The sequence below is a fragment of the Sceloporus undulatus genome, chromosome 2, assembly GCF_019175285.1.
Source record: "Sceloporus undulatus isolate JIND9_A2432 ecotype Alabama chromosome 2, SceUnd_v1.1, whole genome shotgun sequence".
NCBI classification, from domain to species: Eukaryota; Metazoa; Chordata; class Lepidosauria; order Squamata; family Phrynosomatidae; genus Sceloporus; species Sceloporus undulatus.
This window is the reverse complement of record NC_056523.1, coordinates 191,116,409-191,135,759: the sequence shown is the minus strand read 5'-3', so window position 1 is coordinate 191,135,759 and position 19,351 is coordinate 191,116,409. Positions and strand designations below refer to the sequence as shown.

The window sequence follows — 19,351 nt, the reverse complement described above, 5'->3', positions numbered from 1 at the left end:
AGATTGTATGTACAGCGCTGTGTAAATTTACAGCGCTTTATAAATAAAGGATAATAATAATAATAATAATAATAATAATAATAATAATAATAATAATGGTCTTACAGTATATCATGGTTCTGTAATTCAGTGATTGATTACATTTTACTAGTGAAAGAGCCACCAAGTGGTGAACATGAAAAGTCATTGTAAAGATAGCTAGAAGGGTTGCCATCCCTACTTCTCCAGGAGTTTTTGCCACATTTATGTTTCCCATGATGCCTGTCTATTAGCTTAAACCTTATTAGATGTTCTCCAGATGTTCAGGAGGCCTCTGCTTCCTGCTATTGCTACTCGTAACTTGCCCTATCCTGTCTCTGTGAGTGCATTGTTGAGTCCCAGACCCCTGGCTTCCCTTCTTTACTGGCTTTGTCCTATTCCTCACTTGTGCTTCCTACTGCCTTCTTAAGGTTGTGCTCCTTTTTTAAAAGGATGTTCTAGCTTTTAGCAAATCTGGGACCTGAATCTAGAGGGGAAAAAAGAACAGAACTGGGCCACATCTTCCGTCACACGACTACTTGACTTGTCAAAGCAAGGACCTTAACACTTGACCCCCATGCCCCTATCCTGCCATAGAATTGTCAAGAAAAAAAAGCCACCTGGGACATACATACGTAAGTGAAATAAAACAGTATGTGAGAGTCAGGGTGACTCAGCAGAAGCCAATTGGAACCACACAGGTGTAAATGGTAAAGCAATTAACAAGTCCTGAATGCCAAGGACAAGAAATGTAAGTGGATAAATGGGCACCACCTGACAATTGTTAAGTGGTCAAGGCTGAGATGATGAAATCATTAATTGTAGGATGAACCAAGGAACCAATGAGAATGATGTACACGCCTACTGTGGTGGAAAACAGACAGTGGGTGGTACCATGCATTGACTATAATAATGACTATGCATCCCAATGTATTTTGTGGGTTGTAGTAGTGGATAGAGTGGATTGTAGAGTGGATAAAGTGAGGAGTAGAGTATTGTTGTGTTGGAGCTGTATATAGTAGAATAAAGTAGATCTTTTATATAAGACTACTGAGTTGTCTGGTGTCTTGGGTGAAGCTACAAGAACCAGCTGGATCCTGAAGAAGGGTGAAGACTTCTGTGGAAGCAAGAGTGAGAAGGCTTGGAGAATTTGTCAGGGTCTTCAGCCTATTCTCTGTAACTCTGCTAAGCTATAACCACTGGCCAAAACTGGTCAGCGCGGTGCACAACCAGGTGGTGAGTTCGAGCCAGAGGTGAAGAGCTACAACTCCCATCATCCCTGACAAGAATTTCCTTTACAAAGAATGTGAGAGAAATCCAAGTTAAGTTCAGACCTGTTTTCTGAGTCATAACAAGATAGTTGATGTTTGCTGTTAGGCAAAGGGGTGAGTTTTAAACAGTGACTGTTTTCTTTCCTGGTGGAAGAATGGAGTAAGGAGGCTCAGGTACAACACTGCCTTGGCTCCACGGGTGCAACTAATATTTTTAAGAGTCACAAAACTGGGGTCTTTTTCAGTGTCCCTTCCTGCAGGAAGACCTGGATGTTGCAGATACATCCGTTGACAGTGTCACAGCTCTACAGACCCTCAAGCTGATTACTTCTGACTTCAGCCAGCTATTGCTGGCCTTCGAACAAGTTTATGAGAATGAGCTGCAGCAGCATTGTGAGCGTCTGACTCCCATGCTGAGCCCCTGCGGGCCCCTCTTCCAAGCAGTGCACGAAAGCTTGACACTCTGCATGCAGGTGAGATTGGAATCAAGGAAGATGTTCAGGTTTAAGAGTCCAGAACCAGTGCCATAAAATTAGGAAATGCCCTTTACTCATTAAAGGATGCTGGCTGGCTCCATATTTGGGGAATTCCTGAGTATGGCAGTAGATGCAGGAAGTGCTAGTGCATGTGTGGGAATTCTGTACCCTTTTTGATGTTTAGAACTAATTCCCAGAATCCTTTATGAGTGGCCATCTTAGATAGGATAGGGCTGATGGAAGTTGCAAGTCAAAATGTCTGGAGGACAAAAGGTTCACTATTACTATGCTAAAACAAGCCACCATTTGGTCTCCTGGCAGCCATCCAGTTGGCTGTGCACTCTTTTGTATATTGTCAGCCACTTTGATTGTTTTAACAAAAAGTGGGTTAGAAATAAAAGTTTTATTTTTATTTATTTTATTTTTTCCCCAGTGAACTATTCATACTGCATAATTATAGCACTGTGATTCCACTTCAGCTGCTATCCTATGGAATCCTGGGATTTGCAGTTTAAGGAGAATTCTCAGCCAGAGAATTCCTGTTGTGCCTCTGACTAAACAGACTGCCCGTCCCATGACTCCATAGGATGGAGCCATGGCAGTTAAAGTGAAATCATAATGCTATATGTCTAGTTGTAAGAGCCCTAGCTCTAATGCTTTCTGTCATTCAACATGTGTCTGGGCTGTGCCACTTCATAGTGCAATCTGGTTTCCATACACAATAATCCTTGCACATAGGAAGCTATCAAGGGAGGAAGGAGGCTCTATAGAACCCTTCTTCCTGATGTGGAGATTTCTACATAGAGTGACTGTTTTACTTGGAAGAGTATTCTGTCATGCAATATCCTACCTGGCATCTGAAGTGGTAAAGCCCAGACATAGGTTTGCCAACTCATTAGAACTTAGGGCCCAAAGTGAATATCTCTGTATGTGTGTTTGTTAATTTGGTTTATATTTTGCCAGTCTCCCAAAATGGGACCATGGTGGCTATAAGCATGTAACACCCAAGATGAAATGGTAATGTAGCTGTAATACTTATGTAGAGAGCTCTTGTAGCACCTTTGAGACTAACTGAAAGAAAGAAGTTGGCAGCATAAGCTTTTCTAGACCTAAGTATACTTCCTCAGATGGCATTTGATGCTCATAGTGATAGATGTGTGGGTGTGAATGCCTGCATATAAGACAAAGAAAGGTCATCTTGGTCTTATGGCATCCTAAAGGCTAACTTTGGACCCATACAGACAGGCCAAAATAAAGCTGCTTCAGGTCACTTTGGAGGTATGCTATTTAAATGCTGCATGCAAAGAAGCCACACCAAAGCCACGCTCCAGTCCTAAGGACTGCAGCATAGCTTCTGGCCTCTTAGGATGCATGAATCGTTTAAACAGCATACCTCCAAAGTGACCCAAAGCAGCTTTATTTTGGCCTGTCTGTATGGGCCTCTAGTCCTTTAAGTTTATGCCACAGTAAAATCTATCATGGTGCAACAAGAATCTAGTGTACTTGTTAAATAGCTTAACATATCACCACCACCACCAAGCCTTGAAATGTGATCAAAATTGCTGTGGCATGGGTTTGAATGTGGGTCTCCTCTCTTTTCCCTACTTCAACTTTTTTCAAATTCAGAAGTCCAGCGCATGAGGAACTAAAGGGCTAGTGCTGAGGATGCAAAAAGGAACATTGGTTCTTATCTGTGAGATGTTCATTTTCAGTGATGAAGCTGGAAATATCCTCCCCACCCAGAACTGAGGAGGCTGTTTCCCTTGGCTCTGCAAAGGTGGTTGTTAGTTACTTTTAGTTTGAGTCATTATTAATTAGTGGGATAGTGTGGCTAATGAGGCTCCTTCGTTTTATGTACTCTTGCCACCAGGAGTTGCAAGCTCTGGCCCAGGTTACAGAAACCTCTAAGTGCCTTATGGAGACAGTGAAACAGAGGCATGAAGAAAAGGTGGTTTGGAGCGGCAGTGCCAAATCCTCATTATGTAAGTTCTGTGCCCAAATAGTGTTTATACTGTGTGCGTGGCTGCACCTCTGGTATGGAGCTTTGTCTCTAGCATTTCACTTTCCTCTTGTGATTGGAATAGCTGCCAAATTCCCCTTCCTGAAGTACTAATGACTAATTTCCCTTTCTCACTCAAGATTGCAAGGAGCAGTCATGATGTGGCTTGTGGAAGTGATTCTCTCCTAGTTCTCACCTTCCCTGCCCTTATAGGAAATTCCTGTTTTTCAGGGGAAGACAATTTGAGGGAAGATATAATGGAATCTATTTTCAAAACCAAAAAGAGGGAGAGACTGTTAAGCATAAATCAAAGGTTAGCCTCAGAAGTGGCACCTGGAAGTTGGAGCAATCAAGTTTCCGGGGTCCCCTTTTCCATTGTTGCAGGCAGGGGACAAAAGAGGATGGGGAAAGCTGCCAAGTTCTAAGTAAAATAGGGCCCATGGCTCCAGAATACCCCCAACACTTTCCTCCATCATTTCCAATGCTAGCTGATGTTTCACTTTTTCAGCTTCAAAGCTTGAAGAACTGAAACAGAAGTACAAGACTATCCATGCCACATTGAAGGACTGCCCATGACCCTGGACTTGAACAGACTACAAATTATTGGGAAATTTAAGGAAAAGAAATGGACTGTCATTGGGATGAAAGAGATTAGACACGACACAGCAGGCAGCCTGGAAAGCAGTGGTTGTTATAGTCCCCAGTGTAAATAAAGAGTTAAAAATAAAAGGTGTCTTCTTTGAACATTGTTCATATTCTGGTAATTAAAGGGAACTCCCTCCATCCCTACCAAGTTTTCTGGTCTGTTATCCTGGTATAGTTTTCACTACCTGTGATAACTGTGTATGTGTGTGTTGTTTTGTGGGGTGTTTTGTTTTGTTGTTTTTAAGATCAAGCTTGAACTCTCCTGCTGGTTTACCATCAACATCCTCTCAATTTTTGTTGATAAAAATGAGCAAATTTCCCCTTTCTACACCTGCCTACACTCATGTATGGGCACATATAGATGGCACCTTCTTACTTAATTACCTCCATTGTTCTCAGTAAAGCACCATGGCAGGAAAACCCATCTGCAAAAGGCAGGGATGAGGAAAATATGGCCCTCTTGCTGCTGTTAGACTGCAACTTTTATCAGTCTTAGCCAGCATAGCCAATATTGAAGGATCGTGGGAGCTGCTGTCTAGTTTTATTTGCTTACAATGAACTATAAACAACCACTAAAGCAAAATTACTTCAGTATAACATTAAATATGTTCTGTTCATAGGTATCTCCTCTTTTTTCTGGGTGAATATGTTCTTAAGGGAAAGGTTGTGGGGTGGCTATGCAGAAACCTTTATAAAGGTTTTTTTTGCAGGAGAACATCTTAGAATTTGTACCTGCTGTCAATCACAAAAATAGTGACGCATGGTTTGCCTGCAAAGTTGCCACTCTAGAGACATCTCATATACAGTTTGTTTTAAGAGTGCTTAAAAGATCCAGGTTAAGTTGATCCTGTAGGAGACAGTGAGGTGTAGTGTTCTGAGCATCAGACTAGGACTCTGGAAACCAGATTTCATATCCCTGTTCAGGCAAGGAAACCCACTGGGTGACCTTGGGAAAGCCACATTCTCTCAGCCTCAAAGGGAGGCAAAGGCAAACCCCCTCTAAACATATCTTGCCAAGAAAACCCTGTGATAGAGGGTGCCTAAGGATAACTATAAGTTGGAAATGACTTGAAGGCACATAGCAACAACAAGGGACCCAGCACTCTCTGGATGTTAGACAATGACCCTCATAATTCCTGAACATTGACCAAGCTAGTCAAAATTAGAAGAATTAAATTTAATTAATTAAATATATTAATAAAAATTAATTATAACTTGCTGTACTTTGGTTATAAAGCAGTGTCTAAAAGCATTCTTGCTAAGTCAAGTACAGGCTTTGTGGGGAGTTTTTCATGTTGCGAGTGATCTCACTGGCTAGCCTCAAGTGGAGGGGAAGATTCATTTGGGGTTGTGTGTGATCTGTCAGCACTCAGTAGAACCATGCACAATATAAAATTGGTTAGAATTTTGTCCCATCCAGCTTTGTAATCTTTCCAGCATTAGAGTCATCATCAGGTGATCTTGGTACAGAGGAACATATAGCATCCAAGGTGAGTTATCAGTCACCAGGGGCAGTGGGAGGCACATAATTCATGTTCACTAATGGAAGAAGCAGGTAGCTGCCCAGATTGGGCAAAACTCAGTCTCAGATTCCAGTCCCAAACTCCAGATTGGGCAAAACTCAATCCCAAACTCCAGTCAATCAGCTCTTGAGAAGTTGCTTTCTGAAAATAATTCATTCTCTACAATGTTTTTAGAAAGCAAAATGTTTCAGTATTCATTGTAGTACTTGTTGGTTTTCTTGTACTGAGGCAGGGGGAATGTAGAATTGATCAGAAAATGGGATAAAACATGGAAAAATCCCTGACAGAATGTTTCTAAAAATGCCCTTCAAAATAACAGAGAAAAGTAATGAGAAAATGTTACTTGCATTAAATGTTAAATGTTGCACCAATAAAGCTATGCATTTTTAAAGCAACCACATTACAGATTACATGTTACAGGCCAATGTGCTTCTTGTAATATCTTACTTCCAAACATTGCTATCAGTACACTAAATTGGAACAGGAGTTGGGACTAAAATACATGAATGGGCTGTGCTGTCAGGATGTCTGTCAGAAAGGATCATAAGTTACAAATATTCAGTTTGAAACTGCTGGCCAGGTCTGACATGCCAATGGTGTGTACAAGGTCACCAGATTCTTCACTGAGTTCAGGATAGAACACATGAAGAACATGGACACCAATCCTAGCAGTAATCTGTGATATTGTAATTCTGCCAAGAGCCCTTTTAGCAAGAGTGCTCACTTTTTTAACATCAAAGAGAGGAGACGTGAAATTAGTAGGTTCCAACTGACTGAAAATGAGGGTTTGGCTCTTGCACTAGATTTCCAGAAGAATGGCAAGGTAAGTTCACTGTAAGTCAGAAACGACTTGAAGGCACACAACAACAAAAACTCTGATAGGCAAGCTATGTGTGGATTAAGAGGTATAGTTTACTAAATTGACATTTGTTAAGTCATTAAGCAGGTCTACAGCAAAAATGTTAATGAGGCAGCTTCTCCAGCAGTTAAACTAGATTGTGCAAAATCAAGTTTATACTATAGACAGAGATAAGAATATTCTGTCTTGGCATGCTTAGAAAAGAATTCCTGTGTAGAGTGAGACGATTCCTCCCTTGGCCTATGAACGTGTCAGCATTTCCCATGGGGAGAAATATTTAAAGATCAGAAGAAAGTCACGGTCAATGGTTTGTTCCTGAGGGGGTGCATACAGCCATAATCCAGCCTAGGAACTCGATCTGTGGCATGAAATCTGATTCATTATGAAGACCTGATTGAAATTGTAGAAGGGGTGTGCGCTATCTTTGCCTCTAGATTTTTTGTTACATTCTTTAAACATCTCTGTGTAGTAAGTAAACTATTAATTTATTCTACCTGTGGCTTATACTGTACTGGCTTGTACTCAGGCTTGTACCTGAGGCTGAGAGGGTGTGACTTGCCTAAAGTCACCCAGTGAGCTTCCATGGCTTAGCTAGGATTCTCTCCCAGTGTCCTAGTCCGCTCAGACCATTACCTCACTGGTAAAATGTAAAAGACAAGTTCTCTATAAAAACAGAATTGCTGAGCTGGTCATCTTTTTTGTCAAGCTTTCTTCCACAATTTACCCCAGTCCCAAATTCAATTATCCATCTCCCCTTTTGCAGAGGGATTTGTTATGGTCAATAGAACTTTTCTGCTCTAAATTTGTGTATGTAACTAAGCACAGAAATCTCGCCTGGGAGGAGTGTTGAGAATGGAAAATGTAACATATTAATTGGCCCTTGCACATCTCTCTTCCCCTGCATTGACTCCAAAGCTGGACAAACTGACCAGCTTCACATCACAGCTTTTGATGTATGTTATTACATTCTCCTAGCCAAATTCCTAAATGTGTATGTCTTGCTCTTTTCTCTCCCTGTCCTCCCCCCCTACTGCAATATGATTTTATGAACTTAGTAAGTGCGTGCTGTACTAGCTTGTTCTAAAAATGTATTACTTTAAAATACACACAGCTATGAAAAGCCCAATATTTCCCCATCATCCTTTTTTTGCATACCTCTGACAAAATGTTTATCACATTTATATGCTGCTCATCTCCTAAGAAGGCCAAAGAGGCATCAGTGGGTTTATCCCATTTTATTCTCACAGCTGTCCAGGAAGCCAGCTTAGGTGAGAGTAACCTGCCCAAAGTAACTCAGTTTTTTAGCTGAGTTGGGATTTGAATCTGGGTCTCCTCAAGCGCTTTTTTGTCCTTTTTGCTTGTCAAGTCATCTTATAAGTATCTCCCATATATGTATGGGAGGCCTGATCAGCAACAGCCCTACTCGGGTCTTACAAACTCAATGTCATGGCTTGATTGAATCATTCTATCTATAATTTAATGTTTTGATGTAATTATTATTGTATTGTATTTTATCGATATGTTTGTATGCATTTTAGTGGCTGTAATCCCACCTCAATCCACCTGGGAGAGGCGGGAAAATATTATTATTATTATTATTATTTATTATGTGATCTTCCTTTTTCCACTAGTCTTGACAAATTATCCGCTACACCACACAGGCTTTTTCCTCTGCCCAAGATCTGCTAATGAGAATTGTACTGCTTTTCAAAGAAACCACTCCTGCTTATTTAATCAGGCCCTAGAGGTGGACACAAGAAGAGTTACAGAAATGCTGAATTCTTGAGCTGGGTTGAAATCCTACTTGACAGAAGCCCCCAGGTACATCTCATTACTTTGGTTTGCGTTCTTCATCTGTAAAATTAGAAGAAAGAATTCAGCTCCTTTTTAGGTCCAAAACTAATAAGTTGAAGTGTCAGGGTTAGGGTAATAATCACAACTTCTACACACATGCATAGATCTTGCCACACCACTGCACTTCTGAAAAGTGTTTTAGACTAAGAGACAGAGTTGACAGACTTGAGCACCTGGCAAAGCAGCTGTCTTGAACCCAAAGCATTTGGCTATTCTAATTAGGTCTAATGGGCAGAGAGTTATTGTCTGCATTGCTTATGATGGGGATATTGGCAGACCACACTCTACCTTTCGCTCTCTTCTAATCTCTGCTCTGTATGTGTGTTCTCTGCTTTCAAGTAGTTTCTGACTTAGGGCGACCTGACTCTAGAGAGCAGGGTTCGAATCCAAATTTAGCCTTGAAACCCACTGGGTGACCGTATGCAAGTCATACTCTCTCAGCTTCAGAGGATGGCAATGGTAAACCTCCTCTGAAGAAACTTGTCAAGAAAACCCCATGATATGGCCTTAGGGTCACCATAAGTCAGAAACAACTTGAAGGCACACAATAACAAAGGCAAACCTGTCATTGGGTTTTCTTGGCAGGATTTGTTCAGAGGACATTTGCCAATGCCTTCCCTTGAGGCTGAGAGCATGTGACTTGTTCAAAGTCACTCAGTGAGTAGCTTTGTGCTTTAGTGCTTGTGTGTTCTCCTAGGCATAGCTATGTGAAGGGGATTTGGGTGGCAGTAGCTAGGAATCTTGTAGTCTCCGTACCCCTCCCAAACTAAAGTGGCCAAAACATTTAGTGGTGGCCATGGTGAGCAATACTGTTTAGTTCATGTTTTTGTGAAAATAATTGTCTGAACTTGAACATAAATTGGGGCAGAAGAAAAGGAGTGACAGCGGGGAGGCAAAATGGAACGGTCACAGAAAGGTATCGTGATAATATGCTTTGTTCTTGGAATATCCACAGTCAGATCCTTATCACACTACGCTGTTAAAACATTATATTCCATTTTAAGTGCTATGGCAACATCCTGTGGAATCCTGGGATTTGCAGTTTGTTGTTGTTATGTGCCTTTAAGTCATTTCGGACTTATGGCAACCCTAAGGCAAACCTATCATGGGTTTTTCTTGGCAAGATTTGTCAGAAGGGGTTTGTCTGTGCCTCCCTCAGAGACTGAGAGAGGTCACCCAGTGGGTTTCATGGCAATGTGGGGAAGAATCAAACCCTGGTTTCTAGAGCCATTTAAACCACTATACCATGCTGGATCTTATTTGCAGTTGAGGGAGGGATATTTGGAATTCTCATCCAGAGAGCTGTTGGGCCTCACTAAACTATAAACACCAGAATTTCACAGGATGTTGCCATGGCAGTTAAAGTGGAATACAGTGATATAACAGTGTAGTGTGATAAGGACTTATACAATGGCTTGGGAAAATAAATGTGATGCACACAAAGTGGAACATGAAATAGCTCCTCTGAGATAAGAGTTGAAGGTAGTGAAACAAGGGAGAGCCTTGTGTCTACCTGAGGAAATAAAGGCCACAAGACTAAGGCTTGCATCTACCCTGCAGAATTAATGCAGTTGATACCATTTCAACTGCCATGGCTCAGTGATATGGAATTCTAGGATTTGTACTTCTGTGAGATATTTAGCCTTCTCTGCCTGAGCACAAGCGCTACAACAAACTACAGATCCCAGGATTCCATAACATGGAGCCATGGCAGTTAAAAGTGGTGTCAAACCAGATTATTTCTGCAGTGCAGATGCAGCCAGAAAGAATACATCGGGGGGGGGGGGGGGGGAGAGAATATTGCACTTGACTTAAATCACTCACAGGAGTGTTTAAACTAATTTATTTCACCAGAATCACAAACCGCAGAACTGAGGTACATTCTTGCAAAAGACAGTCTTATTACCGGCAAAATCTGATAATCAGATATTCTCTCTTAAACTGGAGGTCCCAGAGTGCAGCCTTAGATGGTCCTGGTCCTAGTAGAATAGGCAGACAACGTGGCCTTCTAGAAGACTCTTAATAGTTGAGACACAGAACATGAAGTTTATGTTATAACAGAGACTAACATTTCAGCAGAGCAAGCCAAGACTCATGGAAGGGTGTGTTTTGAGAGCCAGGTTTAAGATTGTAAGGATTGCTTCTTCTGGATTGGATTTTTGGGAGGAAGACATCCCAATGTAATATGATATATATCAGTGCCTGCAGAGTACAAATCTAATTTCCTTGTGTGTGTAAATTATAGATCTCTCTTACTCTCTCTCACACACACACCTCTTGCCAGAAACAGTACAACTCTGTCCATCCTTCCTTCTTTCCATTATTCCTGCAACACTGACAAGTGGTTTTGGCTGCAGAGTGTAGTGGAAACAAGTGCACTTTACTGGATTACCTATTTTGGCAGCACACACAGTGGAGAAGGGATAGTTTTGCCAGTCCCTAAAGGGAAGGGCTGCAAGATCTGCACTTACATTAAAATTCTGAAGTGTGTGCCTTCTCCTGAGTGGGTGGTTGTTAGTTTGTGGAAGAAGGGATCCAAAGCAATTAATGCCTTTATTATTTAGTGATCTCTTGAATAGTGAGGCTCAAAAAGCCTGGTGTATTTCATGCTTTTGGTTCTGCAACTGATTTGGTTGTTTTGTCATAGAATAAACCAAACAAAATAAAGGTGACATTCCCCTAAACCCAATACTGTACTTTCAAGTGGTTGTTTTGAATGCTACACACAATTCATAGTCTAATCCACCAATACACATACAAATGTACAATTGTTTCTGGATAAAACTTGGAAGTCAAGGGGGAAAATCAGATGCAATTAATAATGTGAGTCCCTTGGGGTAGAGGCCCATGGTCTTTCATTTGGGTTGAGGAACATGTAGCCCTCCAGATGTTTGACTACAGCTTCTATGACCCCCTTCCACTGTCTGTGGTTGCTGCCTAGACCTGATGAGAGCTGCAGTCCAACAAGGTCAAGAGAACCTCCATTTCAGAGTTCTCACACATCAAATTAGGATAGTGAGCTTTTATGGAAAAACTGATCCCGGAGACCTTTATTTTAAAACATGTCTTAAGGCTCTTCAGGGAAACTCTACTTTACAGTGATCCTCTCCTAGGGTTTTCTTAGCAAGATTTCTTCAGAGCCAGTTTACGTTTGCCTTCCTCTCAAGCTGAGAGCATGATCTACCTAAGGTCAACCAGTGGGTTTCCATGACTGAGCAAGGATTCAAACTTGGAGTCCTGGTCTAATAATCCAACACTCTCCAAAACGTAGGTTTATTGCTGTTGTTGTGCCTTCAAGTAATTTCCAACTTATGGCAACACTAAAGTGACCCTATCATGGGGTTTTCTTGGCAAATTTCTTCAAAGGGGGTTTGCCATTGCCGTCTTCTGAGGCTGCGAGAGTGCAGCCTGCCCAAGATCACCCAGTGGGTTTCAGTGGCTCACTGGGGATTCAAACCCTGGCCTCCAGAATCATAGTCCAACACTCAAACCACTACACCACATTGGCACCCAAAACATAAGTAGTAGGACCTAGATGTCCTCACTCCACTAGATCCCATTTGATCTTGGAAGCTAAACAGGGTGAGCCCTTGTTAATTCTTGGATGGCAGATCACCAATGGATTCCATGTGCTGTGGGTCATATTTCAGAGGAAGGGACTGGCAAAACCACCTCTGGATTATTCTATGCCTAAGAAAACTGTATTGAAAGGTATAGGATCTCTGTAAGTTGACAGGCGACTTGACAGCACAGTAGGAATTTCAGTGCTCTGACTGGGACGGCAGGGGGCACTGAAAGATCATAAGAATTGGTTTCCCCATTGAGTCTGCCCAGTTTAAATGTCCTGCACTGTGTCCCAGCCATTCCCTTGAGTTCAACAAGACGCCTGAGCTCCCTTTCCTCTTCTTAACCCCCCACCCACCCACCCTCATCATTTGAGGGGGCTGAGCACCCAATGCTTCTCGAAGCAAAGGCCCTCTTCCCCTCTTTCTTGAGCTCTTCATCTCTGCAAGACTTGCCCATCCCACTCGCCCCACCACTCGGGGAGCTGAGGAATGCAGGCCTGGAGCTGAGTCACCTTGGCTCAGTGTAAACACAGCCCCAAAGTGGAGTGGCTGCCTTATAGGGGAGAGATTCCAGTGCCCTCCCTCGGCCTCCCCACCACCAGCCAGGAACAGGCCTCAATAGCCCTGGCTCTCAGCCCACCTCCCACCCCCATGCTCTCACACTCTACCCTAATTCAATCCAAGAGAAGGAGCCTGGCTTCCTTACAGCCCTTCTCCAGCAGGGTTATAATCCTGGAAATCCAGCAGTGCTCTTCTGTCTCTATGCGTGTGATGAAGCGTGTTTTTACATCACAGGGTTTAGATGAGGTGGGGGGTTTTAACACCCTTGGGTGGGCAGATGGTTTCTTTTTAGGCATAGTGTGTGAGATGGCTGCTTCAAGCAGCAGAGGTGGGGTGTTAGGAAAGGGCAAAGAGTTACTGTTGGTTCTCTTTGTCATTGCAGTTTTTACTGCCTTGGGTGACAAAGTGACTTGGCTGGCCTTTTGAGGACTACGCACATTGGGTTGGGTGGATGGGGGTGGGTAACACTGTTGCTTCATCCCAGGCAGAAAAATGTTTTGTACCAGTCTTCCCTTGTTTCCCATGGTTCCCTTAACGTTCAGGGTGCCTCTAGTCTACAACATAGAAACAGCGCAGTTGACCCCACTTAAACTGCTGTAGCTCCATCCTATAGAAGGCAGTAGTTTCACAGGGTCTTTGGCCTTCTCTGCCAAAGAGTGATGGTGCTTCACAAAAACGACAACTCCAGAATTCTGCAGGATGGAGCCATGGCAGTTAAAGCAGTGTCAAACTGCATTATGTCTACAGTGTAAGTGCACCCAAAAGTCATCAGATGAGCGGCAGCCCACATCTTGTGCAGGTTTTATTCCTTCTCTATGCTACCATATAACGTCCACATACAACCATTAGCCCTAACTGTGAGAGCCAGCATGTTGTAGTGGTTTGGCTATTGGACTATGGCTATGGAGAGCAGGGTTTGAATCCCTGCTCGGCCATGGAAACCCATTGAGTGACCATGGGTGAGTCACACTCTCAGGCTCAGAGAATGGCAATAGCAACCCCCCACTGAAGAAACCTGCCAAGAAAACCCTGTGATAGGTTTGCCTTAGGGTTGCCATAGGTTGTATGTGATTTGAAGGTAAACAACACACAACACGACTATCTAGCTACTCTGCCTTTCTTCCTCCAGCCACCCATTGTGCAACTGTTTTTTCCTCTCCTCATGCAACACAGTCCACTAGGAAGGTTTAGGCATCAAATGCTGTTCATTCTATTTCCATCCATGCTGGGCTTCTCTGAGTTGGAGAGGAAGTCATACAGCATTAAGATGTTTTAGGAGTCCAGACTATGTGTCAGTCCCTTCTCTCTCTGAATGTGCTCGGCCTGTCTTCCTTTTTTAGAGCCAAGAGTATTGCTTCTGGTGTCTCTGATAACATCATCTCCCTCAGGAGCTAAAGAAGATAATCCAAGGGTTCTCGCCCTGCCAGCAATCCTCCTTTAATCCAGTAAAACCACCCCATTATGGCCCTTATGGTAGGTTCCCTCTCTGCTTGCCAAGAGAAGGAACCCAGGAGTCCTGGCTTGCAGTGCTCCCACTTCCATTGTAAACCCTGGAGACATGACCTGCCACCCAGCTGGTATTTCTCAATGACGCTTGGGTCTATCTCTGTCTCCCCCCCTCCTCTTTTTTTCATCCATCCTTGCAAGGCCAGATTCCTAAGGGGCTGAGGTAATGGGGCTGGGTGGGAGGCGGAGGAGGAGGAGGGACTGGCTGCCCCGCTCACCCCGTTCTTGCTATCATCATCCGGCAAGAGGCCAAGCTTGGTCTTGAGCATCCGGCTCTCAGTTCCTCTGGGCTGGAGCCAACGCCCAAGGCCTGCTGGAAACCTTGCTGCTGAGCAGGCCAGCAATGGGGCAGAATGAAAGGCAGGCAGGAAGAAAGGCCCATGGGCACCGCAATCGGTCCATCTCTGCAAATCCCTTTAGCTGCCAAGAAGAGTCACCCAGCCTCCTTCCCTGTTTGAAATGGCTTTTTAAAAGGCAGTTTGTTGTCAGTGTTGTTTCTGCCACAGTCCTTACCTGTCCCTAGATTGGGACTGGTTTTGGGGCTCTGAATGCCTATGGGGTGACAGGCTATCCCCAGCCTCCTTAACCAGTAAGGTGTGTGTCTGAAAAGAAGATGCTCCAGAGGCTTCTGTCTAGATGAGTCATGTAAACTAGCCAAGTTGGACCAAATGCCAAATTCCTGCACTGTCTTTGTTTTGTGAACAGCTCCATCTTCCAGTTCTGTGTTAACAACAGTGTGCTGCTCAGGAATATAACTCTGGGTTTGGGAATGTGTGGGGCTCTCCAGTGGTTTTAGGCTTCACCTTCTAAGCCGCTCAGCATCCAGAATACCCTGTGGAAAGAGATTCTGGGAAATGCAGGCTAACTAGTTTGAGTGCCAAATGTTCCCCATCCCTGCATTAGCTTCATCTCACTTTTTCAGTTTCTTTCCTCTTCCTCCAATATTATTCCCAGGGCCCTAGCAGCTCCCTTACTAAGCTGCTCTTGGGAACCAATCATGCTATGTCTTCCACTGTTTCCTACATCAAGTACATTCCCAGTTCACAGTTTTGGTCCTCATCTCGAAGGCCATCCCTATTGTGAGTCAGACTGAGACAGCTATCAGGCTGCTCCTGATTTGACAGGAGGCCACAACTGGTAGGATAGTGCTAGGAATTGTGTGTGCCACTCAGCCTCCCTTTCTTCCTTCCCATCCTCTCTGCAAAGCAGGTCTGCATCTCCTGGGTGCAATGAATGCAGGATGTTGTGCTGACACTAGTGTGGATATATAGTAGTCAGAAAACTTCCTTTTTTGAACTACAGGAACTCCCAGAATCCCTAGCCAGCACAACTACTGGCCATGGGCATTGGGGGATTCTGGGAGCTGTTGTAGACACACACACACCCCACAATGTTTTCTTTTCTCAGCTCTGATTGCAAGGGTTGACTGTCAACCTGATCAACACAGGCCATGGAACGTGTTACCCCAAAAGGTGGGGGGACTGGAGGGTCCCCAACAACAATGTCAGCTTCTCTTTTAAATGTTGAAGGAACTGCTTAGCTCAAGGAAGCTTATGAGAGGCTGGATAATAGTGAGGATTGTTTCCACCTATTTATAACATTACTAACTGAGGAAGAATAAAGACGATTTTTAGAAGTGTGCAGGAGTGCAACCAAACACACGATAATAGTTCAAACCGACATATCATTCAGAGCTAACCAAAATAGAGATATGGAAATTGGATACAGGAGATTTAGAGTTGTAAAGGAGTGATATTTACCTGTTCTGAAGAGCAGACCATGAAAAGTGGAGTGTGGCTCAGATGGTGTCTGAGGAAGACATAGTAAGTGGAAGACACAATGTGCACGAGGGGGCTAGGTTTTATACCTGAGATCCTAGCCTTCAGGAGTGCTAGGTGCTATCTTGCAATATAACAAAGACCAGATGGTCTTCTCAGGGAATCGACAATGAGATTCCAGATTGGACTGACAACTTTAAGTTTGGAGTTACAAAAACTTTGATTGGATTTAGGACAACCCCCAAATAAATGGATAGGTAAGTTGGCTGGGAACATGGCAGGGGTAGATAGGAAATATTGGCATATTCATTTTTTGTCTCTGTATACGAGAAGATATGAGAAAACCCTGTGGGGAGGACAGAGCAATCCGACAATTTATTCAGCTATTATCTTGGTATTACTTGGGTCCTTCACATGTTTTTGGGTCTGTGTGTCCTTTCCATGGGAAAGTCTACTGGTGTTACAAAAGTCATCATGACCTCTTAAGAATATGGCTGTCTCAAGATATAAAAATAAGAAAATATGGAAGCCCCAAAAATAATGTGGGGGATGTCCAGCAGAGTGCAATTCCTAGCCTCCTTCACCATTGGTTCTGCTGGCCAGGGTTGATGAGAGTTGCAGTCCCAGAACATCTTGGGACCTGCACATTGCCCACCCATGTGATAAATCCTTGTTCTTAAAAGGGGTGCCTTTTAAACATTTTTATAGTGCAAGTGCTTTCCTTCCACTGTGCTGGAAAACTTCTGACCAATGAAAGGAAACACTAGTGACCTTATCAAGGCATCCTGCTTCAGAAGCCACCAGGGCCAGCCCTACCTTTAGGCAGACTGAAGCAACTATCTTGAATGACAGGTGCAGGGGGCGAGGGGGAGTGGTGGCAATCCACTGGCTGTCCTTCTGAGTGAGCTATGGGTGGCCTGTGGCTTGTGTCCGCCTGACCCCATCTGCTAGTCTGTTGCCCACTACATGATGTCCTATCACATTGTGTGTCTTTTAATTTCCGACAGTGACCCTAATGCAAACCTATCATGGGGTTTTCTGGGGCTAAGAATGTGTGACTTGCCCAAGATCACCCAGTGGATTTCCATGGCCAAGCAAGGAATCGAACCCTGATCTCTAGAGTTGTAGTCCAACACTCAAACCCCTGATGGCTGTCACCAGTATAGAAGTGCAATACAGCTGGCAGTCCAGTCAATTTATTTATATTTGGATATCCTGCAGCAAGATGTCTTGGGCTATCACTGATCATCCTAGTCCCTGAAAACTGATGCTAAAATAAATTTGTGATTTCGTGTTAAAGGTGCCACAAGATTCCTTTTTTCCTTCCCTGTAAATCATTTGTCCTTTAAAAAAAGACACTGCAGAGGGATTCCTTTTAAACATTTTTATGGTGAACTCACTTTCCTTCCACTGTGCTAGCGAACTGCTGACCATAAAAAGGAAATTCTCATGGTCGGCATATTAACACATCCTGCTTCGGAAGCCAGGCCAAGTGCAGTAGAGAAAGTAAATGAATATTAGCCAACACTGACACACCTTTTCAACTCTCCCATCCAACCCACCTGCCTGGGCAGTTTCACTGTGGTTCTCTCCATTGCAGTTATGTTTATCTCCATGTCATGAAAACAAAACTCTTAACCTCTTAAGTGCTGCTGATCAAGCTGTGGTTATAGAGATACAGCTCAAAAATTCCCATACCTATACTTGCCAAGAAAACCCCATGATAGGATCTCCTGCGGGTCACCATAAGTGGGAAAGGGACTTGAGGGCACGCATCACCAACAACAACACTAGGCAAAGAATTGTGGTGGAGTGCAACCAGGGCTCACGGAGTCAGACCAGGAGCAGGTTTCATAGTATGGACAATGATATCATCTGCCCCCTCCTCTGTTCCTTCTGAAGGTTGGGTGAAATTGTAGCTGAAAGGAAAAGAGATTTTTCCCAGCAAAAAAAAAGGGATTGTTGGCAGCTGCCCTAAGATGGTGATTAATATTTTGGGATTTCTTGAATAGGCACTTAAGATATGTTCACTTTTCAAAATACCTCTCCCTAGCGGAGACATAATTCCCATATCTTGCACTTTCACAACACACAATTATAGCACTATGATACCACTTTAACTGCCATCACTGCATCCTAAGAAATCCTGGGATTTGCAGTTGAGAGAGGAGCATTTGAAATTCTCAGCCAGAGAGCTCCTCTGGTGTCCCAACCAAAGTGGGCTCTTAGTATCTGCTGGGGTTTTGGTCCAGGACCCTCCAGTGAATACCAAAATCCGTGGATGTTCAAGTCTCAGTAAATGCAGTGCTATAGCAAAATGCTGTCCCTTATATAAAATGGCAAAATGAAGGTTTGTTTTTCTGAGAGATGATGATGATGATGATGATGATGAGAGAGAGAGAGAGAGGAATGATAGCATTATAATTGGCTAATATGAAAGGGCTGATGAAAACTGGTTTGTTTATCATGGATCAGCACAAGTGACAGGATTTTTGGACGGTCCCTGGAAGACTATGGGGACTGTCAAAGTGAGTGCCTGTGTTTCAGAATTTATCACCGGACTATTGCTGTGGGCATTTTGCAGTTATGGAAGAGGGAGGGGAGGGATGATTAAAAGCTCCTCAGTGTGACAACAGGAGAACACAAAAGTGTCCTGTTTTCATCTGAAACTCCCATTGTGGAGCATACCATGCATCCTGCCCCTCTACTCCATTGCACCTCTTTTCCTGGAATATGCCCCATCCCCAGCAGGCAATGAGCTTCTGCCATTCAATACAGTCATTGAAACTCAGCCCCACCTTCCTAACCACATTGTCAGCCTTTGTGCGATTAACTTCCATGAGTCCCTTAATAGTACTGTCAACAGCCTGATATCCTGTCCGGACATGGAAGGCAAACCCACTGCTCACTCCCAGCCCTGCGGTTATAGTGGGAGAATGCATAGCTTCCAAAGAAGCACACCAAAACAAGGGATTGCAAAAATGTCCGCTATTGGGGGAGCCTTGCTGGTGTTTGTCATTTACTCATATTTGCTGGTCTTAATTGTGTGTATGTGATTATTAAACCTTGATTGTGTGTATGTGGTTATTAAATGACATGATGAATATCCTTTTCTTGGAGTTGTTCTGTCGCATCAGACCAAACTTCCTTCCAATAGATGCAATATAGTTGTTGAAGAGGGGGTTTATAGTCCTAGCACATTCCAAGGGTGACAGTTTGGGAAGGATGATTAGACACATCAACAAAGAGAAAAGTAGTTCTTCACATCATAGCAACTCCAGTGTTACATCCAGTA

At 43.4% G+C, this 19,351-nt stretch overlaps 1 protein-coding gene across 2 annotated transcripts in view; it reads left to right on the top strand.

Moving 5' to 3' along the window:
• Positions 1–5,026, top strand: part of HAUS7 (HAUS augmin like complex subunit 7) — a 35,666-nt gene extending 30,640 nt beyond the window's left edge. The window contains exons 8-11 of one of the 2 annotated variants that reach the window (XM_042452063.1): positions 1,535–1,762; positions 3,636–3,747; positions 3,996–4,077; positions 4,273–5,026. In XM_042452063.1, coding sequence (XP_042307997.1) covers positions 1,535–1,762; positions 3,636–3,747; positions 3,996–4,077; positions 4,273–4,285 — 435 coding nt within the window. In that variant the 3' untranslated portion in view covers positions 4,286–5,026. The remainder of the gene's footprint in view (positions 1–1,534; positions 1,763–3,635; positions 3,748–3,995; positions 4,078–4,272) is intronic. The other variant, XM_042452064.1, reaches the window with a different exon arrangement.
• Positions 5,027–19,351: the final 14,325 nt, after the last annotated feature.